The 27,526-nt window shown below is 34.5% G+C and overlaps 3 protein-coding genes across 4 annotated transcripts in view; 2 read left to right on the top strand and 1 right to left on the bottom strand.

Moving 5' to 3' along the window:
* Positions 1 to 2,564: 2,564 nt before the first annotated feature.
* LOC102579943 (cinnamoyl-CoA reductase 1) lies at positions 2,565 to 6,709 on the top strand. Its single transcript, XM_006345355.2, has 6 exons — positions 2,565 to 2,756; positions 3,658 to 3,824; positions 3,916 to 4,107; positions 5,124 to 5,289; positions 5,638 to 5,824; positions 6,359 to 6,709. Exons 1-6 carry the CDS (start codon positions 2,636 to 2,638, stop codon positions 6,516 to 6,518), a joined length of 993 nt encoding a protein of 330 aa, XP_006345417.1. The 5' UTR covers positions 2,565 to 2,635; the 3' UTR covers positions 6,519 to 6,709.
* A 1,858-nt stretch (positions 6,710 to 8,567) lies between these two features.
* On the bottom strand, positions 8,568 to 14,196 carry LOC102580272 (ubiquitin-like protein 5). 2 transcript variants are annotated; one of them, XR_367159.2, is made up of 3 exons: positions 13,900 to 14,196; positions 13,593 to 13,640; positions 8,568 to 8,874 (listed from the first exon to the last, which is right to left on the bottom strand). XR_367159.2 is itself a non-coding variant. In XM_006345356.2 (2 exons), the coding sequence occupies exon 1, from the start codon at positions 14,131 to 14,133 to the stop codon at positions 13,912 to 13,914; it is 222 nt and encodes a 73-aa protein (XP_006345418.1). In that variant the 5' UTR covers positions 14,134 to 14,194; the 3' UTR covers positions 8,568 to 8,874; positions 13,900 to 13,911. The 2 variants fall into 2 exon arrangements, 1 of the variants encoding a protein (XP_006345418.1); XM_006345356.2 differs by lacking the exon at positions 13,593 to 13,640 and having other exon boundaries at positions 13,900 to 14,194.
* Positions 14,197 to 15,075: 879 nt separating this feature from the next.
* The window catches only part of LOC102580714 (alpha-N-acetylglucosaminidase), a 26,582-nt gene continuing 14,131 nt past the window's right edge, over positions 15,076 to 27,526 (top strand). The window contains exons 1-11 of the mRNA XM_006345357.2: positions 15,076 to 15,524; positions 16,250 to 16,323; positions 16,842 to 17,053; positions 18,006 to 18,127; positions 18,741 to 18,826; positions 19,581 to 19,675; positions 19,884 to 19,965; positions 21,059 to 21,165; positions 23,415 to 23,445; positions 24,167 to 24,284; positions 25,614 to 25,664. Coding sequence (XP_006345419.1) covers positions 15,318 to 15,524; positions 16,250 to 16,323; positions 16,842 to 17,053; positions 18,006 to 18,127; positions 18,741 to 18,826; positions 19,581 to 19,675; positions 19,884 to 19,965; positions 21,059 to 21,165; positions 23,415 to 23,445; positions 24,167 to 24,284; positions 25,614 to 25,664 — 1,185 coding nt within the window. The 5' untranslated portion in view covers positions 15,076 to 15,317. The remainder of the gene's footprint in view (positions 15,525 to 16,249; positions 16,324 to 16,841; positions 17,054 to 18,005; positions 18,128 to 18,740; positions 18,827 to 19,580; positions 19,676 to 19,883; positions 19,966 to 21,058; positions 21,166 to 23,414; positions 23,446 to 24,166; positions 24,285 to 25,613; positions 25,665 to 27,526) is intronic.

A 27,526-nucleotide genomic window follows, 5' to 3' on the forward strand; every position in this document is an offset into this window, starting at 1 on the left:
TTGGAGGGCCAAAGACTTCACCTTTTCAATTATAGTGAAAAATAATTAGTACTATTGAAGAACATAAATAGCAAGAGAAATTACAATATTTTTAGTGATATCATGAATTTATAGTGAATAAAAGTTAGAAGCTTAACCCATTTGACTAATCCATACTTTACCCATATTTTTATGGGTTGAATATGAATATCAACCCATATTTTACCCATGTAAAAAATCACTCACCCAACCCATTAAAATATGGGCGGGTTACCAAAATATGGGCTCATTTTATCGGCACTAGTGGACAACAACAGTTCGGGATGCACATGGATTATATTGTTCGAATTTTTTAAATATCAAATTAAATTATTTGTATTAAAAATTTTAAATCTATAAATCAAATTAAATTAATAAAACTCAAGTTGTTCAACTTCAATTTTTTTTGGATTTTTTAGTAAAATGTTCATATAAACATTGATTAACTTGTGTTTCAAATATCTCTTTAATCATATCAAAATCAGAGGTGTATCCAGAGGGGGATCATCGGGTTCACGTGAACCCATACTCCCCTCCTGAAATCATATATCGTAGTCTTATATTTTTTAAAATATTTAAATATAGATATGCGAACCCATAGTTGAAGTACCATACCCGTGCAAGTATCATACCGTGCGAGTATGATTGGGTGCACCTCTCTAAGTGAGGTTAGAAATTTGAATCTTATATGTATCTCGTTTTATTTTCTTTTCTAAAATTGGGTAACGCCTCTCTAAGTGGTTTGGATAGGGAAAATAATTTTGGACCTATAATTTTAAAATTTTAATTATTTTTAGTGATAAGAACCTAAATGTTAAGCCGATCAAATTTATATCTTAGATCCACCTTTTCATAATAGTGCACCCATCATCTCAAAATTTTGAATACGACTCTGAGTCCAAAATGCTGCTATTTAAGGTGTTTCTTAAATAAATAACATAAAAATATGATATGAGTGATGACACGATAATCTTCAACAACAAAAAAAAAAAACTAGTCTGATTTGTTTTTTCAGTACCAAATCAAGTCAGATCAAACTACTAGTCGATTTTTTATTTGCGATTTTTAATGTGATTTTCATTTCAATTTTGTTTAGAAAGACTAGAACACACAACCTCAAGGAATTTTCACAATATCTTAACCACTAGACTAAACCGTGTCAATATATATATAAACAAAATTTAACCTCTATATACAATATAATTTTCCGACATAACTAAGAATAGGTCCCCGCCCTGCCCTAACAACAATAACAGACTCGATGTAATCACACAAATAAATTTTGAATCTGTTTTGCACTACATATCAAAAAAAGGACCCATATGTAGGACACACTCAGGGGCGGCTCAACATAATTTGTGGCCTAAAGCGAAATTTTTATTAGAGGCCTAAAATCTATATAAATTTTATCTATATCTATTTATTTTTCTAAATTTCTAGATGTAAATTACTACTTACTATCTTTTATATAAATGATTTTTCAAACACTTTTTTTTAATTATTAGTTTTAAGTAATATTTTATCAATTCAACATTGAAAAACATCCTTTTATTGAGACAATTATTATATGAATTATTAACACAATTTTATAAGTAATAAGTTGATAAACTTTAAAGATAAGAGTTAGAATCATAGAATCTGATTCAAAAAGTTGATAACTTGGTATACCTACTTTAATATGAAAATTAACAAATAAATTAAAAATAATAATTTGTAATGCACTTTGTTCAACACTTTTCGACTATTGATTCATATTTTTGAGAGTGTATTACTCTAACTATCAAAGATTTGAAGAAATAGAGTGCAAAAAGAGTTACAAAGGATAAATAATGTGAGTGTTAACGAAGAAAATGTAAGAATCCAAAACAATGTTTCCTTAATTTCTTCTATTTGAATGTGGTTAAGATACATAATTTTTTATTTATAAAAATTTGAGATGCCTAAAATTTTATAGGCAAGAGCCGGCCCTGATTAGGTTTGCCCCACCTTATCGAAATTTGCCTAAACTCAATTGAAATCTGATCCACATTGACAAGGCTGAGACAAGAGTGACTCTAATACCATTTGTAACTGTCCAACCCACTAAGTGATATTATTCACTTTGGACCAAGGCCCACACAACTTTAAAACACATCACTAGGACGTAAAGTTTGCTTACCTAGATATACCCACGTATATTTGTCAATAAATATAGACTTCTTAACTTAAGGTGATGGTCATAATTTTACCCCTATGAAGATATGAATAAAGTTGATTGCATCGTATCGTTTTCAGAATCCGCTTATGAAATTATATATTATTGTTGTTGTATTTTTCTCCGACCATATCTAGTAGACTAGTACCTACAAAACCTAAGGAATTAGGTTGGAAAAAAAAATCTACATATGGATTATTTGTCCTTTGGACAAGATGCCAAATTAAATTGTCTTGTTATTGGCGGCCAATGCCTAAAATTTTATAGGCGAGAGCCGGCCCTGGACACACTGTTTTCAATGTATACTATATACTACTATATATATTTTCACTATATAAAGACATGCATGGTGGTATTACCACAAAATAAGCACTTGAACAACAACAACAAAAAAAGAAAAGAAAAAAAAGAGTAGGCAGCATAATGTGTATTGGAGGAGGAAAGGTGGTGTGTGTAACAGGGGGTTCTGGTTTCATAGCTTCATGGCTAATCAAGATGTTACTTCAACATGGCTACACTGTTAATGCTACCCTTCGCAACATTAGTCAGTTTTATACATTACATCTCTCTTTATTATTATTTTTTAAAATTTATGTTTGGATGTTCTCAAGGCCATTTTTTAGATGTTTAATTTCTGGATTATTTGCTCTCATTCTTGGAGAATCTTAGTAGCTCAGTTGATTGATTATCTGAACTCACACTTAATTGATGAAAGTTCAATTTCTCACACCGTAACCCTCTCCCCATTTTCCCTTCTTCTATCCTCAATTAAAAAGAAAATTTGCTCTCATTCTATCTTGTTAACATCTACTACAATTGTAGTGATTAAGAAAAGATTGTAACTAACATTTTTCTTTCACGAAAAAAACTTGTAAGAAAGCGTATATTGGTGTGTTTGGTACAAAGAAAAATGAGTGAGTTTTTTTTTTTTATAATATTTGGTAAGTAAATAAAAAGAATAATATCTCAAAAGTATTTATATGTAAATGGTCAATGAAGTGGTTGAGACCTTGAGGTCTCAAGTTTAAAATTCATTGAAGACAAAAAAAAACACTAGGTGATTCGTCCTATCTGTTCTATCTTTGATGGACAAAGTTACCTGATATCTGTTGTTGGTGGGAGATGACATGTGTACCGTGAAATTAGTTGAAATGTATAAAAAGCTGGTGTGGACATCATCCGTAAAAAACCAATGATTATAAAGGGTTAAATCAGGTGGGGAGTGGGGTAGAATGTCTAGAGAGGGAGGTTGGGAATGTTAGTTGGAACTTGAAAGTTACTTGTGAAACTTGCTTTTCTATGTACATGAAGAAACAATGTTTTTTTTATTTTTAAGAAATTTGTTTTTTGAATAAAAATAAATTTTGACCAATCAAATATAAATGATTTTCTCCATATACCAAACACAGCCCATTATTGATTTTGATGATGGGATAAACTTGCAGAGAATAAAAGTAAAGTGAGTCACCTCTTAGGGCTTGATGGAGCTAATGAAAGGCTGCATCTATTCGAAGCAGAGTTACTTGAAGAACAATCATTTGATGCCGCCATTGATGGCTGTGAAGGTGTTTTTCATACAGCATCACCTCTTTCTTTCACTGCTAAATCCAAGGTAAGCATGTTACTAAAAAAATTTCCCATGTATAACCGATCCAAATTTCCAGATAAATCAATCAAAAAAACTCTTTAATTTGATCTATTAGGAGGAACTTGTGGAGCCTGCTGTGGAAGGAACCCTAAATGTCCTTCGATCATGTGCCAAATCACCATCTGTGAGAAGAGTTGTGATAACTTCTTCTACGGCTTCTATGATATGTAATCAAAATCGATATATCCCTGGAGCTGTAGCTGATGAGACTTGGTATTCAGATCCAGAATTTTGCGAGAAAAGAAAGGTTTAATAATTACTTAACTTCAATTTCTGCTGCTACTTTCCGATTTGATTAATGCTACATTGTGTTGCACTATCAAAGCTTAACATCACTAGCTACAACCAACCTATTTCCTAATATCTAGACTGAAAGATTAAAAAACACACCTAAAGTATTCGATTTTTTGAGTTTTCTATCTAAACTATCCCCAAATGTTCATCGAAACACACCTCAACCATAAGTTTTTCACTTTTTCTACTTGAATAATGGTGATGGTGATATTTCAAGTAGAAAAAATGAACATCCGATAGTCTAGGTGTGATTAGATAAACATCTGGTGATACTTCAGTTTAGAAACTCACACACCTGATAGTTTAGGTACTTCAGATGTATTTGACTCTTAACTCTTCTATCTATAATAGTATAGTTATTTTTTAGTTAAAACATTATCTCCATCGATTATTGATGTGCAAGAAGTTGCAAGTAGAGTTTGACATCCCAAACTTTGTACCTGATCATTGAGAAGAGACTACTAAAGTTGGTCCTAACCAAAAAGAAAAATGTACAAAAAGTTATGTAATTCTTTAAGATGGGGTGGATTAGTTATCGCACCACATATATGAGATAACTTATCCCATCATTATAGTACAAGCAGTGAAATAAATGATCATGGGACTGACTAATACCCCCTAAACCAAACACTAGATAAAATAATCTTGCATTTTATCCCGAGATTGTTGTCCCTTATCCTTCATACCAAACTGCCCTTAATAGTATAGCTGATTTTCAGGGATTTGTAATTCTAGTTAAGCTCGTTCCTCACATGTATTTATATAGTCAATTTATTGAGTAATGACAGCCTTTTATCATTTTTGAGATGCTAAGTAAGTGTCCCTTACATTTATCCCTTAGTAATTTCTTGGTCTGATTATATACTTCATTTAGAAGAAGTATTTGAGAAAGTAATGTAGAATATATCAGCTAGCATTGATCTCTTCACTATTGGCTTATTGCCGGTGTTTTAAATTTGAATTTCTCAGCAATGGTACAATCTGTCCAAGACCCTGGCTGAAGAAGCTGCTTGGGAATTTGCAAAACAGAATGGGATTGACTTGATTACCCTTCATCCAGTTCTAGTCATTGGTCCATTTCTGCAGCCTTCACTCAATTTCTCTTCTGAGGCTATGCTCAACTTCATAACACAAGGTATGGATCTCTGCTTCTGATTGTGGGCATTATATATTAAATCGGGTTTAATGTATTCGTTCAAATCTTCAATATGATTCCACAAGATCTTGTTTCGTTCAAGTAACGGATTCTAGCCAACTGAAAGTATCTATTAAAGTCATCTAGATCTGTAGTACAGTTTTTAACAATTTTCTTTCTCAAGGCCTTCAAATTAAAGAGTATAATAAGAAGACAGAGATTTTGGCAAATGATCTGAAATGTCTGTAGAAGCAAGATTTGCAGAAATCCTACGTATTTACAGTCTATTGGGAGAGTCTTTCCTTTGTACTTGCTCAGCTTTGACACATTGTGTTTCATCTGATGTAGGAAAAGAAGCATGGTCTGATGGAGTATATAAATTCGTTGATGTTAGGGATGTTGCTAATGCACATATACTAGCATTTGAGGTTCCTTCAGCAAATGGAAGATATAGTTTAGTTGGGGCAAACGGATACTCTTCTTCACTTTTGAAGATTCTACAAAAGTTTTACCCTTCCATCACTATCCCTGGGAAGTAAGTATAAATTGCCAATGTTATACATGTGCTTATTCTTGGACACCTCATCATGTGTAGAGTTGAATCATGCCAACAATTAATTAACTAATATGATGATTCGAAATCTAAAGGGGAACAACAAAGGCAATAGAAATTTAACAAGCTAAGTTTACGATTACTAGCTAATTGCTCTTTGTTTGAATTTAGAAAAGCAGAAATGCTACATGGTTTTATAACCCTCCTTCACAATCCTAAGAGGAAGTAGGATAGTTAATTTGCACATTAGGAGTATGCAACAAGATAGAATTTCAGCCATAATTAATAATTAATAGTAGTAAATTTTAATCCCTTAAGATTCATGATGATGTAGTAATTTTAGTAATATGTCCTGGATGGCACTATATGCAAAAACAAGATTGGCGGTATAACATTCCAGCGTATTCATTTGAACTAATTTACCATGCATGATATCGTTGTGTTTCCATGTTACATGATTTTGATGGTGAATTCAGCATTGATCTTCACTCACAAAATTCTTATATTTGGATGTAGCTTTGAAGAAAATGGATTGCCCCTTACCCCGACCTTCCAAATATCGGGGGAAAGAGCAAAAACTATAGGCGTCAAATTCACACGTCTTGAATTGAGTGTGAAGGACACTGTTGAAAGCTTGATCCACAAGAACTTCCTCAAAATCTTACCCCAAAACTAGTCCTTGCTGATTTTGGATTTGTTCTTCTTGTACTAGTGTTAAGGCTTAAAGAAGAATCTTTTATCCTCAATAAAGTGTGTCAAGTACAAAAACTCTATGTGATGGAACAGCACGATGATTTATTCCTGTATTAAAGACGATGATTATCACCTAGTGAAAATCCCTATCTACTTATGCGCCATTTTACGAAATACTATCGTTTGGTAGAGTGCATAAAAATAATACTTAATAAAGTGTATTAGTAATGCATGTATTAATTATTATGCATAGATTATTTCTTATGCATTGTTTGGTTTGATGTATTAAAAATAGTATGCATTGTATAAAAATATTTATTTACAAAAGTATCCTTCATAATTATGGTGGAAAAAATGAGAGGTAATTGAATCTTTATTAATGCATGTATTAAATCTTTTGCATTATTAATACCTAGAAATCTATGGTATTAATAATACACAGCATGACAAAATGCACCATACAAGGGATTACTAATACATATAATTAAGGCTTATGTCATCTACAACCACTTAAAGTTATCCTCATATTTCATTTGGACACCTCAATTAAGGCTAATACCTATTGAACACCTCTACTACCTCGAATTGACATCTATTTGACATCTTTTTGACAATCAGCCAAAAATATTAAGTGTGTGAGATACACTTGTGATGACATGGCACAATGACAAATTAAATTATGACATGTGTCATTAGATCCAAAAATTATTTTAAAATATATTTTAAATAAAAAAATATTTTGTACCCCAAACAATCCACCCACCCACACCAAATCTTTCCCATGCTACCCATTGGATTTTAGTCCCTCGACATCTTCTTACTTCTTTTTTTCGTCGTCTTCTTCTTTATCATAAATTAACAATGGTAGATTTTTTAGATTCAAAATTAAAAAAAAAAAGACTTTGATAATTACATTGTTACCCCACCCACCCAAATTCTTCCCCTGCTACCCATCGAAACAACCATTTCTTCTTTTTTTCTTCTTCATAATAAATCAACAATGGCGAATTTAGATTCAATGGTGATAGAGGAGGTAAAGTGACTATAGAAATAAGAAAAAGAAAATGGGTATAGCAATGGTAGAGACATATTAGTGATGTGGTGAAGGAAATGGTGGCGAAGAGACAAGGAAGAAGAACATTAATATGGCAAAGAGTTAAATTGTAAATTAATAAACTTACTTACTTTCATAAATCAACAATATGACAAGATTCAATTCTAGATTTGAAAAAATAAAAATAACCAAGTGGAGGCGATAATGGTAGAGGCAGTAGACGGTGATGGTTGCTCAAAAGAAGAGAAAAAAATAGACGCGATGATGATAATACTAACAGATCTGAAAATATAAGATGATAATAATGAGAAATTAAAAGAACAAAAGAAAAATGAGGAGGAAGAAGAGAGGTGTATATGGCTCCATGGCAGATGCTACAATGGAGAAGAAATAATTTTTTTAATTTAAAAAATGTTAAATTTGATGCTTTCACGCGCTTCTTGTTAGTGAATGACACCCAAAATGTCATATAATCAAAAAGTGTTCAAGTGGTATCAATTCAAGATAGTAGAGGTGTTCAATAGGTACTAGCCTTAGTTGAGGTGCTTAAGTGAATTATGCAGACAACTTTAAAGAGCCGTTGATGACTTAAGCCTATAATTAATGCATGCATTATTTTTGCTAATACACTCTACCAAACGACCCGACAGTGTCCTAAAAGGATAGATATGTTCTTTCATATGTTTGAAACTCGTCAAGTATTTTAAATAAAACATAATACTAACATTTTCCTTTAAGTATGCTAAAGAAATGTTCACACTCATAACAAGAAGTTTTAGATGGAAAAGGGTAATTATACCCTCAACTTGGTAATTTAGAGCACCTATACCCCTCAATTTTTGTTTGAAGGAATGATAACACATTAATAATACATCCAGCAGATCTACAAATAAAAAATACGACAGGTTGCTGATTTGTTAGTAATTCAATCGTGTTAAGCAAAACAAAAGGTCCAAATTTGTTAAATCTATTGGCAACTCGTTCAAAACCTCTTCAGAAGTAAGCCAGCAATATTGTTAAAGAACAATAAAGCTCAAGACACGATCTCTATTTTTTCCACAGCAAAATTAAAAAAAATTGATAAGAAAATCTAAGAGCACATATGGCATATGTTAACCCTTGTACCACAAGGCAAAATACCAACCAGACACATGACATTCACAGAGTTGAGAGCATTTTCCTCAAGTTGATTAAACATGTCAAACTTTACATTACAAGCCAACAATCAATCTTTTATTTAAAACATGGCAGCTGAGATACGTCCACCAGTGTATTTTCCATAAACCTAAAATAAGACACGGAAACAACAGAAATTCAATGGCCGCCAAAAATAATACTAGATAGATATGCTTAAAGTAATCAATTCTCTAGTAATTAATATCTACTCTTAAAGGTAGACAACCAAATCCAAACATTATTTTCCAAACCAACCCAAACACACGATGCTATCCACAAACCGAACTTAAGGACTTCCAAAACCAAATAAGAGTATGCCTAATCAAACAAAGTCATGAAACATACCCAAAGCGTAGAAGAACATAATAGCTAAAAAGTGTAACATGATACTATGCAAATAATTTTTATACCATCCAATTTCTTAGTTGAAGTTCCAGGTCAAATATGCAGAATGAAGATTCAAATCCAGTAAGACATAACTAAGCTACCACCACCACAGTACCCAGCAGCCTAATTCCACTAGGATGATAAAGACAATCCAGAAGTACCTAAACACATTCCTAATCAGTACAGGGAAAATTCTATACAAACTAATACCACACAGTTGCACACAGAAACCAACCCCCTTAAGATGGCTTGCACAATAGTTCTTAGTTGTCCAGGCATGCTCAAATACCAATTAATTGACTACTAAGTGATTAACAGATTGAACTGGAGCTACAGTTAATACATTCACTTCATTGTAATTACACTTACCAACTCCAACAAAGATTAGTACCAAAATAATGCCAGTTCCATCTCTTTGCAGCTTACATTATGTCACCAGATATTATAAAGCAAAAAAGGAACCCAAACACAACAAACTTACGGACCCATTTGGTACCCCATTATTTTACCCAATTTACCCAGTCCCCTTAATTGCACAAGAATTTCAACTTATCAAGCTAATAGCAAATTGCTAGCTCGGTAAAAGTCACAATGACATAATATTTTCATAATGACTTGTTCAACTGGAAACTAAAAGAATGATCCAAACCAAACAGGCCCTAAATTTGATGAGATTCAACACTAACCTCTTATCAACTGACAAAAAATACATCAATTTTCAACATCCAATTGAAAAAATACCATACACAAAAGTTTCCTAATCCAATTCCCCCCCAAATCATGCGAGATCCAGCAAGTAAACTCAAATTACCATGCACTTCAAGGTTGCGTTTGAAACAGATACTTGAAAACCGATCTTCATGAATTGACCACGTTGGACCTCATCCCCCTTTATCTCATCTATATTACCATATTTTAAATCCAATTTTTTTGCTTGATAGTTGGCTAACCTTATGGACGGACAGGTCCAATGTCTTTTCCCCTTTCCCCTGTTTGATCCATATGGCTTGAAAGTACTTACTCAAAAATGAAGTTCAGTAGCAAACAGATTTAATCAATTCTCTTGTAATTAATGTTACTCTTAAAAGGCAGACAACCAAACCCAAACATTATTTTCCAAACCAACCCACACACACGATGCTATCCACAAACCAAACTTAAAGACATCCAAAAACAAATAAGAGGTAGGCTTTTAATCAAACAAAAAGTCGTGAGACATACCAAAGCGTAGAAGAACATAATAGCTAAAAAGTGTAACATGTACTATGCAAATAACTTTTATACCATCCAATTTATTAGTTGAAGCTCCAGCTCAAATATGAAGAATAAACATACAATTCCAGTTAGATATAGATAACTAAGCAACCACCTTCCAGTACCCAGCAGCCCAATATCACTATGATAAACACAATCCATTAGTATCTAAACACATTTCTAATCTGTAGAGGGATAATTCTACACAAACTAATACCACACCGCTGCACACTGAAACAAACTCCCTCAAGATGGCATGCACAATAATTCTTAGTTGCCTAGGCATATGCTCAAATACCAATTAATTGACTTCTAAGCATGCATGATTAACAACTTCTTAGTTGCCTAGGCATGCTCAAATACCAATTAATTGACTTCAAGGCATATGCATGATTAACAACTTGAACTGGAGCTACAGGTAAAACACTCGCTTCATTGTAATTACACCTACCAACTCCAACAATGATTTGTACCAAAATAATTCTCAGTTCCATCTCTTTGCAGCTTACATTTTGTCACCGGATATTATAAAGCCAAATAGAGAACCACACAAACCACATTATTTTCCACATAGAATCATTGCCTCATCTTCCGCATAGAATGTCTCACACAGAGCAGCAGGGAATATCCCCTAGCTTCAATCTAGGTCCACACATCCTATTCAAGGTTCTTTGCTCTAAAAGACAAATGTTTATGTGTGTCGACACTTATTGTGTGGCTTATCTTTGGCTTAAAAGAACGCAACAGAAACTCATATCTATGGCCCAATTACAACAAATTTTGGTGAAACTTAAAGAGTTCAGATCAACCAGAGTTCTTACAGATCAAGAGTGGCAAATTTTGTTCTAAGAATGTTGATGTTGAGCGTTGAGGAAGGTCAGAAAGGCAACACTTGCTAAAAACTTGAGGTAAGTTTAGGCTTACTCTCCTAAGAGGAAATTCCGTTAAGAGCCCACATGTTCCATGTGTTAGATAAATCCTAGACCATGTCTTCTTGTGCGCAAGTATTCCATTCACTCTATTCTTTCGGTACAAATTTACATGAATTGTGACTGTATTACACGTTTATGTGTGTTGCCACTTATTGTGTCTTTATATCACATTCAATTTCAGCATTCTTCTGATGCATTCATGTGATCACATCCAATGGAGAGAAGTGGCCAACCTCCCCCAGCATGAGTGCTAGAAATGCCTGGGTTAGCTACCCAGGCTCACAGGAGCCAAATTGCTTGTTGGGGAGATAGGCCGACCCTACCACGTGCGTGTTGCCAGATTTTCACATATGCAGGGCCATTATATGAAAATACTTTTGCCGACTTTTCAGCTTCAGTTTCAATTGTTAGTTTTTCACTCAGTTTTCAGCTTACAATTTCGGTTACCAACTTATGTCAGTTTTCAGACTTTATATGATTTCCATGCTTGCTTTTGAAACATATTTCCTTGTTTATTATATTTTTATCCCAAAGTAGTCTAACTCCACCATATGGGAGGTAGCCTACGAGTCTTGTGAAGTATCCTACAGAGGTCCTTAGCCTGTTTGGGCCTACCACGTCGTGTGGCAGGATTTGAGTGCACAGGTGATGAAGCATGTGGCTAGGGGCAGACATTTCTAGATTCAATGACAGACTCCATTGACTTCATCCAAGTGGTGGCGATTCTATTCAGATTTTTCTTATCTCAGATAGTATTATTATTCTCGGGGAATGCCTCATAGATTTATGTATCCAGACATCAGCTAAGAGGCTCATGACTTGTTAGTGGGTATTAACTTTCAATTATTTAGTGTTGATTTACTATTCACCTTTCAGATTCCTGAATTTGAAAACTTCATTAGAAGTTACTAAAATGTTACGTTTTGTCAGACCTTCATTCAGCTAGTTCAGGGTTGACTCGATGGGTGACTCGATGGGTAAGGGTTGTCATTCATGTCCTACCCCAGTGATTAAAAGTTAGTAATAGAAGATCACACCATAAGTTTTGAGGATAAACAAGGAACAAGAAGTTAAAGGTATACGAATTAGTCGAGTTGGACCTAGCACCTTTTTTTTGTCACACAATCATGCTTTACTTTTGCCATGCTTTCTATAGTATCTACTTTGATACGTTTTTCCTTGAGCCGATGGTCTATCTGAAACAGCCTCTCTACCTACCAAAGTAAGGGTAAGGTGGTCACACACTATACCTTCCCCAAACCCACTTGTGGGATTTACACTGGTCATGCTGTTGTAACTTGCATCACCCTAAATAATTTTTGTTAAGTCCAGTCCAACAATTCCAATTGACACCTCAACAAACACCAAGACAGCAACAATATTTACAAATTGCCTACCCCTCCCCCCCACCTCTCCACCCCACCACGCCCCTTCTGTTATTCAGTGGTCTTTTGCCACCACCCAATGCCACATTCTTCAAGACAGCGGCAAGTTTCTGTACATGTGTTTTTATGATTAGTAACTCACTGACGAGGCAGATCCCAGAACTTGAGACCCATACAACACAAAGGTCAATGGTGTAATTAAGTAGTCGACGAAGTGGGACATAAACCATGTGAGAACAGAGTTCAAATCCCAGCAAAGACAAAAAGCTACTTGCTGTCTTTCAATGTGACTAAAACCTTGTGTGAGAAGTCATCCAATATCTCTATTGGTAACAACAAGTACAGACTTAGCATAACAGTACACGTCTAACTACATCTGCCCCTGACCCACTCTCCACACAGGACAGATGTATAAACAACCAGTCTTAAAAACTGAACAAAGCTCAACAAATCCAAGCCAAGTTAAAACCTTTGAAGCAAACAAAAAAGCATTAATTACATCAGTAGCAACAAAAAAAGACAAAAAATTATTGTTACACATACAGCACAGAGCTTCTTAGTAGCCTTAATAGTGTTCCTTAAAGTCGATAGTTATTATAAAGTAGATACTACAGGACTTCCCCTATTATGGAATACATGAAGTCGCTATCAAGTTTTACATATGTGGCTTATGACACTTGCAGTGTGGACCTATTGACTATATCGGATTTTAGGTATGTATATAGTTGTCTTTGGGTGATAAGAAATATAACTAGATTCTTGATGTGTAGCTAATGTATGGCTGGACAGAGTTACATGGAAACTCCTTTATATATACTGAATGATAAGTTATGCCAGAAGCAAGAGCAAAACAAGGTGAAGATCGGTACCTGATTGAGACGCAAGAAGTCATAGGATAGCAACTTCTGCTTCTAACTCTATATTGCAGCGATTCAGACCACCAAACCGTCAAATTCAGCATAAACGTATAAGAAAAAGGCATAAGGTTTATAAAAACTTAATCACATAAATAAATTAACCATTCAATTCGAATCCAACTAAAGCATCAGAAACAAAATCAATCTCAAACTTTAAACTCTCAACACAACAACATCATAAAATAGACAACCATAAGATCAAATTCCAAAAATTCAAAACTAAAAGAAACCTAAAAAACTCTACGAATCCAAAAGTTACCTATAGTTTATTCTAGTTGTAGTAGAGCTCAAGGCCCATCCCATCATGAATTTCGTAGTCCTTTAGGGTAATATGATCTTTGTAAACATTGTACCACTTCTGAATACGAATCTTATCGGCGCGTGTACCAGTCTGTGCAGCAACCAGCTTCTTCAAATCACCAATGGTATCATCTTCGTTGCACTTCACCTTCACTTTCTTCCCCAATCGATCGTTCAACACCACCTCGATCATCTTTGAAACTTTCGATACCAGCAACGCAAACCCTAGAACTTTTTTGCCTCTTCTTTGTAGAGCGCGAAGCGTGTATATATAAACCGCGTTGGTCTTCGCCGCCCTTTCGCGAATAGACAGAAATACCCTTGAAAAACTTGGGGAAGAGGGGTATAAATTGGTATTCAACCTTACACGGGATACACACACAAAATTTACTTTTTTTGTGTCGTTATAAATGAAGGAATATTCAACTTTTTCTTTCTTGAATAAGGGGGTAATATGTCCTATTCAACTTTGAAAAGGAATAGATGCAAAGTAGAGATGGACCTGGTTTGTTCGGATTGAATTTTAGCGGGTTAATATAGTTTAAGTAAAGGAAAAATTTATATATAATTGTAATTCAAAAATATTATATATTACATAATCATACTTAGAAGTCATTTGGTATAAGGTATAAAATATAAAATTATTTTATCATCAGTTTGGTAGGAGCTGGAGGTATTAGGTAGTCAATGGATTGTTTATATCATTATTTATATCATAACAATGGATAAATTATCACATATACATGGTGAAATAATTTCTTCAAAAATAATTAATACTGGATAACTTGTTTCCAACCAAACCAACGTTTTTTATAACAATTTTATCTTGTTTCAAACTTTTGTGGAGAGAGTTCATGTAATTTTCTTTTTACAGAATAACTTGTGCAATTTAATTTTTAGGAGTCTTGCAATATACTCTTTTCATTGACTTTTATTTGTTCATTTTAAATTTTGTATCACAATTCATTTTAAAGTATTATATAACTTAATTGATATATAAATTTTCTTAAAAATTAAAATAAATAATAAATATTTAGATAAAATTTGAAAAAATATGTAAATTAAAGAAAACCATATTTTCTCCCTTGATATGCAAAAAGGTAACTTGCAAAAGACTAAAAAGTGATGTAACCAATTTTCGAATTCCTTTGTCAAAGATAAGTCAATGGAAATTATGAACACTAAAGCAAAATTATCACTTAGTGGCTCTAATTGTTTAATTAAGGTTCCCACATGAATAAACCTTAAACTTTGAAATCTCCAAATGTTCTTACCCAAAAACCTAACAAAGAAAAAGACACTATCCACCATTTGGTATTCAAATTAACATTTAGCAACCATTAGACTTGTTTCTGAAGCTCCAAATTCCAAGAAAATATGATAAATTTGAAGTCTTGGTTTCTTCTTGCAATTCTTTCTGTGTTCCTATGTACAACATTGGGATCAGATGCTGTAGAGTCTGTACTAAGGCGTTTGGATAGCAAACGGGCGCAATCTGTAGTGCAAGAATCTGCAGCTAAGGGTGTTTTACAGAGGTTACTTCCGGCCCATTCGCACAGTTTTGAATTTAAGATTGTCTCCAAGGTACTGTACTATTAGCTCCATTGTCTTTTTTCCAGTTTTGGGTCTCCTATCATTTAGTCTCTTTTTGTTTGGGAATTGGTAATTTATTGTTTCTGTAACTTAAAGTTTACTGCTTTTCTTTGTTCTAGTTGATAAATGCTCAAGATTGTTGAGATAGTGTCATTTTTGAAGAACTAGTTGACTTTTATGGTTATAAGCACAAATGGCATTAGTATATATCCTTTGTGTGAACTTTTCATAGGTTCAGTAATAAATTTTGGTAACCGTGGTGTCCAACTCTAATTCCACGGAATAACTCTCTCACTAACAACACGTATTAGGTAACTCTAGCTAGCAAGGCTAGGATAGATGAGAAGAAATCACCTAGTGTTTTTTGGCTTTGCTGGGGTTTGAGCCTGAGACATCATGGTACAAATTTTGGGAAGAAATTATTGTTGTAACACTTGTTAGTACCATCAGAATAGGTTAATGATGCTCACTTAATGATCATTGTGTATATAAGGATACAATATGTAGATGTTGAATAAGTGAAGGTAAGAGATTGTATTTAAGTGGCTTCCCGTAACTTTTTTCTCCCTAATGATGTTGAATAATCGTCTAGGCTGCTGTAAGCAAGGATCTTCTATATTTGTATATTTTTGTTACTGGCGCATTTTTTTGTTGCCGAACTGACTTGTTACTTGAGTATTTGAAATCTATACGTGACATTTCATATGTAAATGTAGGATCTTTGTGGTGGAAGAAGCTGCTTTCGTATAACAAATTACAAGAGTTCACGCAGAAATTCACCTGAAATTTTGTATGTTAAACAAGGATCTTATTATGTTACTTTTTGACGTGTATTTTCTGGGACTCGTTTTGCTTAAAATGTTGTGTTCTTTTTACTGTAGAAAAGTTTTGTTTTCCTTTAAGCACTCAATGGTGGTTTTATACTCCTAATTTACTTCTTCCAGATGCACATTGTTTAATAAGTTATTGTTTGGTTTAAGTCCTTGGTTCATAATATTGCCAACTTTGCCCCCATACCAGGTGCTGCTGATTTCTGCAAAGGGCAAGTTTCTTGCAAAATTCTTAAAGGATTAGTTTGTTGATATCAATTAGCACTCTCCGTAATCAGTACGAGCTTTTGAATATGATATATTTAAGTCTTAAGGGTTGACAGTTGATTGCCATAGCCTCTTTTGGCATCTGTAGTCCAGATTTCTTTTCAAAGTAGAAGACAATATAATATTTAGAATTTTGTTATCCAGTGCACAGATACAGTTGAAAGAGGCTTAAATTAGATTATGAATCTATTTTTGATTTTTTTTCTCTTAGAATTCAAGGAACTACAGCTGTTGAAATTGCATCGGGTCTACACTGGTATTTAAAGTATAAGTGTGGAGCTCATATTTCATGGGACAAGACAGGGGGTGTTCAGTTAGCTTCAGTTCCCAAGCCAGGTGCACTGCCTCTTGTAGAAGCCAGAGGAGTGACGATCCAACGGCCAGTACCATGGAACTACTATCAAAATGTTGTCACATCCAGCTGTAAGCATACAACTCTCTCTCTCTCTCTCCCCCTCCCCCAACAACCTTTTATGCATAAGTCGTTACGCATTATAAAGTGCCGTTACAGACTCACTATCACCGAAATTCTGGTAGTAAGTCTTCCCCCAATACATAAATGATGGAGAACATAATGCAGTATTTGGTTGATTTTTTAAAAGTGTGTGAGCATCTGTCTTCTGATATCCAAAGCCTTATGCCACTGCAATTTCCTCTCTGTGATACTGCAAGTGAAGTTGATGTCTTCTTTTGCCTTCTCTTTTCTAGTAATTTTTCCTTGCTCTCTGTAGAACTCATTACTTTTCTCATCTAATCATAGGATGATGAAACCAAATTCATGATGTTCCTCGATCCTCCCTGGCATACTTGTGCATAATTAAAGACACTTATTATTAGTATGTTAGCGATGTGGGTGTTTGAGGGCTTTCATTTGGATATCTTATGCAAAACCAAGGTTCTCTTAGAAAATTCTCTCCTGTGCCTGAATTTATTAGAAAATGATATCCTAACAGCAAAATAGAGAAGACAAACAGATCTATTTGACGGTTTGTCATCCCTATCTTTTCTAGGCTGTAACCAGTCTTACTCTGTTCATGGACAACTTATCAGGACGTCGTGTCAATCAAGAAAGCAAAGCATTTATAATGAGTGATGGAGCTGTAGATACCTCACGATTTCAGCCATTTTTGTGAGCTATTCCAGTAGGTTTAAGCTGTTTAGATTGAGTTGAGCTTGATTGAAAACCATTTTACTTGATAAGTCTACTCTGTTGAATGTTGACATTAGGAGAATCATGTTTTTTCTACTTATGGATGCTTACTGTTGGTATTTTTTGAGATGCCTCTGGTATAACAACTTAGCGTATTTCTACTTATTGGTATTTTTAAGATGCTGCAAGTGTAACAGCTTAGCATATTTGTACTTCTCCATGCAGATTCATATGTTTGGTGGGATTGGCAAAGATGGGAGAAAGAAATTGATTGGATGGCACTTCAAGGAATCAACTTACCTCTAGCATTTACGGGACAAGAAGCTATCTGGCAAAAAGTTTTCTTGGTATTTTTATAGCATTGGATTTTGTGGGTTCATACTAGCTGTTTGATACCTTTGAGCAAGGGCCTGAGTTGTGTGTATGTTAGGGGAATCAGTTGTGGTAGTACCATTGCTATAAACCTATCGTTGCTAACCCATGCGTTGTTTTCATATTGCTAATCTTAGCACTTCTGTCTTGAATCTACTTCTATGAAGTAGACCAGAACTTGGGCACTATTTCAGATGAAGTTTGTTAATTAAAATGTCTATTCTTTGTGCCGAAGTATTTAAAGTTTCAGCTGCCATCAGATCATCAACTTTCTCTTAGATTTACTGAAAATATATACCCTTCATTCTTTTAAGTCTTGACTATTTTATTTGGTGCTTAAAAGCAATGTGCCAATATCTGCTTAGTGTTACCTTCCTAGTTCTTTAATAGTCACTTTGTCCTTATCTTATGTTCCTACAGATATTATATCTGCTTGATGTTTACCTTGGGTTTCTTAATACTGTGTGTCTAAGAGACAAATACCACAGCATTTGATTAGTTATAGCTCATGACAGTCTGATATTGATTTATAACAAGCTTTGTTAGACGCTTATAAGCACTTTCTGTCTCATGTTTGTTGATGGTCAGGATTATAATATTACTACCCAAGAGTTAAATAATTTCTTCGGTGGACCTGCCTTCCTGGCTTGGGCTCGCATGGGAAACCTACACGCGTGAGTGCTATAATCTGTCCCTTACTTCTAACTTCTCTTTCAGTGAAGGGCATTTCCAGCCACAACATATGCTGGCAAACTGAATATTGTAACAAATATTATCTGGTTCAGGTATCTTGTGAGGCCAGGGTATATAATTTGTAAAGATTATGTGAATTAAATGTCATGCAGAAAATGGACTTTGAGCTTTGGTATGGTGCTCAAAGTTAAAGGGTGTAGTACCTAAGAAATGAGAATACCTCAGATGTGTTGAGCAGGCCTATTTTAGGCTGCTCCACTACATCTAAGTGAGTTTTGCTTGTCTATAAGATCTATACAATTCTAAATTTTCTTGTCATCTGATTGATTCATGCAATCCTTGTCATACGATTGGATGGCCAGCAGGTGATAAGCTAGGTCACCGTATCCATCTCCATGCTTTTTTTGCTGCCTATTATCCTTTGCCATAGTGTCTTGCCATTTTCTTGTCGAGGTAAGATAGTCCAGATGGGACGTTTACCTTCACGAGGTTGTTTATCTTAGCACAATCCCTCATTTTTCACAATAGACTTTGTATTTCTTAAAGATGAAAGTGAAAGCATGGATCCTAATCTGCACTCTTACTTGTCCATTTAGCAGATGTGACTGAATTCATCCTTATTTGTATTATGTTTCTCTTGGAATCTATGCTTCAAAGTTTGCTGTGTATTGCTCTCTGTATCATATTGTGTTTCATTTTCGTTAATTTACACTCCAAAGCTATATTCCACTGCAGATGGGGTGGGCCTTTATCTCAAAACTGGTTAAATATTCAGTTAGCATTGCAGAAACGGATATTATCTCGGATGCAGGAGTTAGGCATGACCCCAGGTATGACAGTATTTTTGGTTTCAAAGGAACCTTCCAACTATTTTGCCTTTCTTCTTTATTACCGATTTCTGATTAGCAGACCATGGCTTCTCGTAGCCTGGTGTACCAATTAAGCTAAAGGTGTTTCTGTTCTTTACTTCTTCAATACACAATATGCTTACTTACATTTATTTGCTTGTCTTTTTTTTTCTTCTCTAATGTCTGCTAGTGCTTCCATCATTCTCTGGAAATGTTCCAGCTGCATTGAAAAAGATATTCCCGTCTGCAAATATCACGAGGCTTGGGGACTGGTATGTCAATTTGAAGTGTGCAGTTTCACTAACTTTAATTCCAGTTTGTTGTCTCCCTTAAATGTTTCTGTTCCTTTCATTCCTCTTAGATCGTATTTATTAGAAGTACTAATATACTGTGTCACATATGATTAGCATATTTTGGGTAATATTCTCCACTTCCACTGAATTCATGTGAGACGCTCTGCCACCATAGCATGTGAGATGAGGTGTTGATCCTCATTTTATGCATTTATTGCCTGCCTCTTTTTTATTTTTAAAAGGCATAGGAAACATCACTCTTGTTGCTACTCTTTGCTGAATATTTCTCATTCTTTAACATTTTTGCTGAGCCTCTGTATAGTTTGAGATGGAAACTGACATTGCGCATTGGGAGACATCTCTTCCTTCCCTCCTATTTTTGACTAGTAAATGTTTTTGTCAGAAAAAATAGAGGATGTCAAATACGTACAATTTTTTTTTTTTTGAGAATGGTAACAAGTAATATAAAATCTTTGGGAAGAAGTATTTTTAACTTTCTCTCTGGATATAGTTGACCACATTTCCATCTTGCTGGTCCTTTTCATAACATTGTCTTCTCTTGTTTTTGTTTTGAGAATATGCAAATATTTCACAATCTCTTTCTTTCCCGTCGCTTCACTCTCCATGAAAAGTTATAGAACTTCTATTCAACATGGTTCTAACTAAGTTTGATTTCTGTGATGTGTGCTAGATGATAAGCTTATGACAGCTAGTGAGATGTGCCATTTAGTTTGTTTCTTCTGTCCTCTAAATTTCTGACCGACTTCTCTTCTATAATCTAAAAACGAACAAAGAGGTTTCCAATTTTAAATTCGTATAGAGCAATCTACGAATTCCGATGAACTTTTTTTTGTGTGTTGAAGAGGTAGAGTATTTCAAGGACTCACTTTTGTGACAGGTGATGATGAACCTTGTGTTTCTGAAAGTAAAAATTCTATCCCTGATAATTTTAATCTTTCTATGTTTCTGAAGTGCTCCCTAAAAAGTACATCTAACTTGGCTGGAAAACATTTATTGTCAGATACTGGGAAGATTTGATCTTTTTACCTGATGGAGTTTATACTTTTCTTAGGAACACTGTTAGTGGTGACTCTCGATGGTGTTGTACTTTTCTCCTTTCTCCTTCCGATCCCTTATTTATCGAAATTGGAGAGGCATTTATCCAGAAACAGATTAAGGGTAAGCTATACTTCTGCTTTCAGTTGAAATGATTTCAGGATTCTCCTTTAATGAACAGAACATTGACAAAAGTTGTTTGGTCTTGAAAGATGTAAAAGGATTCTAGACTTTTGTGGAACTTCCTAACCTCTTTTATTCTTGTTCTGTTGCTTTATCTTTATCCATTTTGAACATAGAACATTAAGGAGCCAAAGATTTTTAACACATTACACTTATCTGTTTCCAATTCTATGTTAAATGAACTTATGGAAAGAAAAAGAACATACAGAAAAATTACATGCCACTACACTTCACTGGGAAAACCAATGAGTTCCCCACAACTCTATACCTCTAAAATCTTGTCTGGAAGTCTAATGCCAGTATGAAGAGATGAACCTGCACCAACTTAGGGGATATTCTCTGTGTCCACATTGTCACAAACAAACTTAAAATATCCTGGTAAATCTGCACAAATTCGAGAGAACGATTGCTTTAGTTATTGACATACTTTTGCCTTCCTCGTACATTTAGAAACAGAAATATGATGAAGCTTAGAGAAAAGCAAAATTCACATACATGACAAGCACATGACTGAGCACTTTCCTAGGAAAGAGATAAATGGCCAGCACTTGAAAATCAGCACTTCTCTAGCAAGATCAACTTGTTTCACCCTGACTACATATCTGTTGGGACTTCCCCGGGAATTAGGACCCTATAATTTATGTTGGATCTGTACTATCCTACTTCTGAAGTTGTATTCTGTCAGTCTGTTATAATTCTTTTTTGGGAGCATGGGTTTGTTCCTACAGAGGATCTTTGTATTAGGTATTTACGTGTTTGCTGGAATCTACTAGTCGTATAACATGAGTCCAGTTTTCAGCAATTTCCGCATCTGTACTCTCAGTCCAAAATTGGATGGTATGCTTTGTATTTGTGCCTTTAAAATAACGAGTTATTATGATTTACTACTAATGGTTTAACAATTAGCACTTGTATCAGTCATGCCCTAATGAAAGCTTATATTAAATGTGGCTCTGTCTTCTTTTTCTATTTGCTTTTTTAAGTGTAATTATTTCCTTAAAATCCTTGAGCAACCATTTGCAGAGCAACACACCTAATATGAATTTCATTGTATGGTTCGCACTTAGGTTAAATCTAGATAACATGGTAGGGAGGGGAAAGCGCATACAGTGCTTGATGCATTTTCTATTCTGACAGATACTTCTTAAAGAAGAAAAAGCATCTTGGCATAAATATCAGAAAGCCGATGAGTGTGGTGGTCCTGCCAATAATCGATATACCATTAGACTTCTATGATCATTGATGACTTCAATTGAGCTCAAAATACTTGAATATTGTTGTTTTTGTTGATAGTATGTGCTAGAGGTTGCTAGTTTTTTCTATCTTGTAGTGTGAATATTGTAAATATAGGACTATGACTTAAGACTCCCCAAATGAAAAGAAGCTCAGAATACCATCTGCTCCACTTGGGGCCTCCTTTCACTAGAAAAAGAAAAGATAAAAAAAAATATCGGTGATTTAATTCCAACCCCTCAAGTAGTACGACTTTCAACATCTAATTCTTCTCTCTCTCTCTCTCCCTCTCCCTCTCCCAGTGCCTATATTTTAGTCCAACTGCAGTATAAGGTGCTTTAATGGATCAAAAAAAAAAAATACTCCCTCCGTCCCATTTTATGTGGCAACATTTGACCGGGCACGGAGTTTAAAAAATAAATGAAGACTTTGAAATGTTTACCAAATTGCCCTTTAAAAAGTAGACTCTTTTTTCTCTCTCCTCATACATGTATTGGAGTATTATTTTAAGATTAAGTGGGACCAACAAGGATAAAAGAGGAATTATACCTTTATAAACTTACCATATAAGGAAATGTGACATTCTTTTTGGGACTGACCAAAAAGGAAATGTTGCCACATAAAATGGGACAGAGGGAGTACTTGTTTGACCTCAACTCATGCTGAGGAAGAAGGCAAAGCACATATCTAGTGGATCTAGTTTCATAATGATGATCATATTTGTGGGGGTGGGGCTGTGATGCAAATTCCCAATTTCAGTGAAGTAGCCATATAGTTGGTTATAGTTCATGAATCATTGTTTATATTGTTTATTTGGCAAGTCGATGCAGGGTCAACTTCCTGGCCTTGTCTTTGATAAAAATAGAGTCAATGTTTTGCGGCCTATAATAGGATATTTGCTGTCATTTGATCTCAACTGACTCTTTTGTGATTCATGTTTTGTATGTTCACTGCAGAATACGGAGACATCACTGATATCTACAACTGGTAGTCCATCATCCCACTAAACTACTTCTTCTGGCCTAATTAAGTGCATTGAATTCACAAGCAGTTTCAAGTTTTTTCACTTTGATCTACTCTATTAAAAAAAGTTTCTTCTTTCACTTTGATCTGGTTTACTATTCATGTTTTAGGGCTTCTTTCTTTTCAAGCCTGAAAAAGTTGATTTTTTTGCTCTTATCTTTTGTATGTTGTTGCCTAACAGTGACTCTATTGATTGAACTGAAATTCAGTTAATGACATTAGGAGAGATATGAGGCTATAAAGATTTACAATTTATAACTTAAAGCTAAATAAAAAATTAGATTTAATACTGACAGACAATGTCCTACTTATTCATTATGCCCTTAAATGTACAATCATCACCTCTTGCAGCCTGTAAGTACTAGTCATAATATTCTCTTTTTTCTTGAAGTATCTCTCCTCCTAAATGATCCATGTAAGATTGGAGAGTCAGAACACTTTTTGATCAGAACATTTAAGGGTGGAACTTGTAACAGGGTCTTGCAAACTAAGTCAAGAACTTCTTGATCTTTGACAATTAATGCCCTGCTTAGGGATCTTATCCGGCAGTTTTAGGGCATCAAATTTAGAATTCTTTTAACTTCCACTCAAGGTTTATTCTTAGTGCCTAAAACAGGGAAATTAAAAGTTTCATATCAATTTTTGGTTTATGATTCATAATCTGATAAGTTGCATGTTTACACAGTGATACTTTCAATGAGAACACTCCACCTACTGATGATCCAACATATATTTCATCTCTCGGATCTGCTGTGTACAAAGCAATGTCAAAAGCAAATAGCAATGCAGTGTGGTTGATGCAAGTATACTTCTTACTCTTACCACTAATACTCTTACTCGGCTACTGATTTGTTTAATGATAGCATAACTTGAGCTCTATTGTGCTCTGTTGTAAATTTTGACATCTTAAAACAAGTAGTATAGAATTTTTTTTTGGAAGTTAAAAACATAAGAAATGTGAGCTCAATTCTGCTGTTTTTATTTTATAAGAAGAGAATTATGGTAAAAGCTTCAGTAAAAGGTTGTAAACAGCCTGTCCATTACTCTGTCAAAAAGAAGAAAAAAGCAAACTTAAAGAAATGGGGATTTAGGATGTGTGTGTGGTGGTGTTAGAGCGGTAAGATAAGCGAATTGACTACCAATGGGTGGGATCAATCAGTTGTGAACAAATATATTATACGCTTGAGTTTCTTAACCTAAGTTTTACATTGATTCAAACAGATACGGAAAAGACCATTTAAGTTGTCAAATAAAAGAACCCCCCCCTCATGAGGTGAAACTGCTTGTCTGGAAAGAAAAACCCCTAGTCGATGGAATCCACTTTCTGGTTTTTCAAATGGTCTTTGTATATGTCTTAACCAGAAGATGGAAAACCTCTGAAGCTCAATGGTTCATTGTGTTATTACTTCAACAATATATGATTATGCATGTGAATCTTGGATCCTGGTGGCTTAGAGTGAAAGTTGAATCAGTAACAAGATCTTTCTTTCATCACTTTTTAGCAATCCACAGATGAAGTAGTATGTCATTAGGTTTGGATCTTGTGGTGAATGAGAGTTCATTTGTCATTGGCTTCATTTACCTAGTATTGGTATTTGTATAAAGATATGCCTTGAGACAAAATTTTCTTGTAACCCTCAGGGGTTGGCCTGCTGGCAATTGACTTGAGCCTTGGGGTTTGCTCCCTTTCAAGGTCTCAAGTTCGAAACCCACTGGGTGCAAACAATTTCTGAGGGCCATCGGACTGGGTAAAACCTGAATTAACCGTGGTGCACTTGCGGGAAACTCCTTGCCGAGGGCCTGTGCACCCCCGGGATTAGTCGGGGCTCAAAGAGACTCGGACACCCGGTGCAAATCAAAAAAAAAAAGGAGACTTTTGAATTTTGTAAATTAAATATGTCTATATTTTTCTAAATTTTATGGTTTTAAATTTGTCATGTAGAATGCTGAAATTGAAAAACGTACTAAGTATAAAAAAGACGTTATTTTGGAAAAGCCAAAAAAAAAAAAAAAAAAACAAAATTTTCTTGTGATTGGCCTCTTTGCTCTAGAGTACATTAAAGTTTAGTTTTGTATTTCTACATTGCTGCATGAATTCATGAACAAACTTCTATTTGATTGACAATATGCAGGGTTGGCTATTTTATTCTGACTCCAAATACTGGAAGCCACCACAGATGGAGGTACAATTCAGTAGAGGAAGTAATCTTATTTCTTTGTATGACATGGTCAGACAGCCATGTCATTTTGTACTTTAGTATATCCATTTATTGCTTCACTAGTAAAATAACCTGCGCTTCGCGCGGAAATTTAACATCACGGAATTTATAAAATAATATTTAAAACCAATCAGTCATTAAAACTAAAACTGTATTATCTTACATACAAGATTACGTAGAAACAAACATTAATGCCACCACAGATGGAGGTACAATTCAGTAGAGGAAGTAATCTTATTTCTTTATATGACATGGTTAGACGGCCATGTCATTTTGTACATTAGTATATCCATTTATTGCTTCACTAGTAAAATGATAACATCACGGAATTTATAAAATAATACTTAAAACCTATCAGACATTAAAATAAAACACTATATTATCTTACATACAAGATTACGTAGCAACAAACATTAATAATGTAAAGGAAAATGAAAATTATTACATCTTATCATTTATCATTAATAACATAAGCATAAATTAATGACTGTAAAAATACATACCAGGATCTGTAACACAAGCAATGGTGTCAGTGAGCCACTCAACAGGAGCAAAGTACATAAATATTTATATTTAATTGTGAAGAAGAAGAGGTTCAGAATTTTCGTTGTTTTAAAATGAGAGGAATTACTCTATTTATAGACAACAAAGGGTAGTGTGAACAAATGTTAATTGTGCCTTATCGGACAGGTTACAACAATTTAGAAAAGTTGCAACCCTTCAGAAAGGTCATAATCTTTCATAAAAGTCACAACTTTTCATAAAAGTCGCAACTCTTCATTAAAGTCTCAACTTTTCATAAAAGTCACAATTCTTCATTAAAGTCACAACTTTTCATGAAAGGGGAAGACTATTTTTGTAAATAAATAAATAAATTAAAAGGAAATTCTTGTTTGGGGTGGTGCCACGTAAACGGGCCTAAGGTTCTCTTTTTTATATATATATGCTATATGATATATGATATGATTATTTTTTATGTGTTGTGTTGTACTATTTTTAGAATGTTAGAACTATTAAATTCTAAAGTTTTTTTTTATCAGTAAAATACTTGTATATTGTCACACATTTGACAAATATCATATGTATTGAATTTGACACTCATCAATAAGTTTGTCTTGTAGTCAGATTAATCAGTCATCAATACATCTTTTCTCTTCTCTTATTTTCTCATATAGTATCTGTTAGAATAGAAATATGTATATATATTCCTACTTAGAATAGGAAGAAGAATAGGAATAGGAATCCTAGTTAGAAAAGGATTTCAATGTATTGTCTATAAATAGGGTCTCAATGTAACAATTTAGATACACAATTCAATATTATTTTTCCCATATATTTCTCACATGGTATCAGAGCATTGGTGAGAAACTTCAAGTCATCGTGTCAAATTTCGGCGATGACGGTTGGGACTGATTTGTGTCATCTTTCGTTCTGAAGGTGTTGTGCGAAAGACAACACCATCACGAGGCTTGAGAAGCTCAGGCGACCGAACCCTAAGCAGATCCACCGAAAAACAACCCCCCACGTGCCCCCACGCGCCGTTCGGAGGTGGAAGTTTTCCGGCGAGATCTGTTCACACGCTGGCGCGTGAGTGCTGCTCCGGTCATCTTTTTTTCGAGTTGTTTTCTTCTGTTGGGGTCACCCAGTATTTCCGACCAGAACCCATTCAGTTTTCTCTAGATCCGATCATCGAAATTAGGGTTCCGGAGATTTTCAGGCAGTTTCCGGCAAGTTCCTGGCGAAATCAGAATTTTCAGGCCACTCTGGGTAGATTCCGGCAGTTTCCAGCGAGTTTCTTACTCTTTTCAAGTCAAATTTCGAAAAAA

The sequence above is a fragment of the Solanum tuberosum genome, unplaced genomic scaffold (genome assembly GCF_000226075.1).
Source record: "Solanum tuberosum cultivar DM 1-3 516 R44 unplaced genomic scaffold, SolTub_3.0 scf00068, whole genome shotgun sequence".
In the NCBI taxonomy this organism is placed as follows: domain Eukaryota; kingdom Viridiplantae; phylum Streptophyta; class Magnoliopsida; order Solanales; family Solanaceae; genus Solanum; species Solanum tuberosum.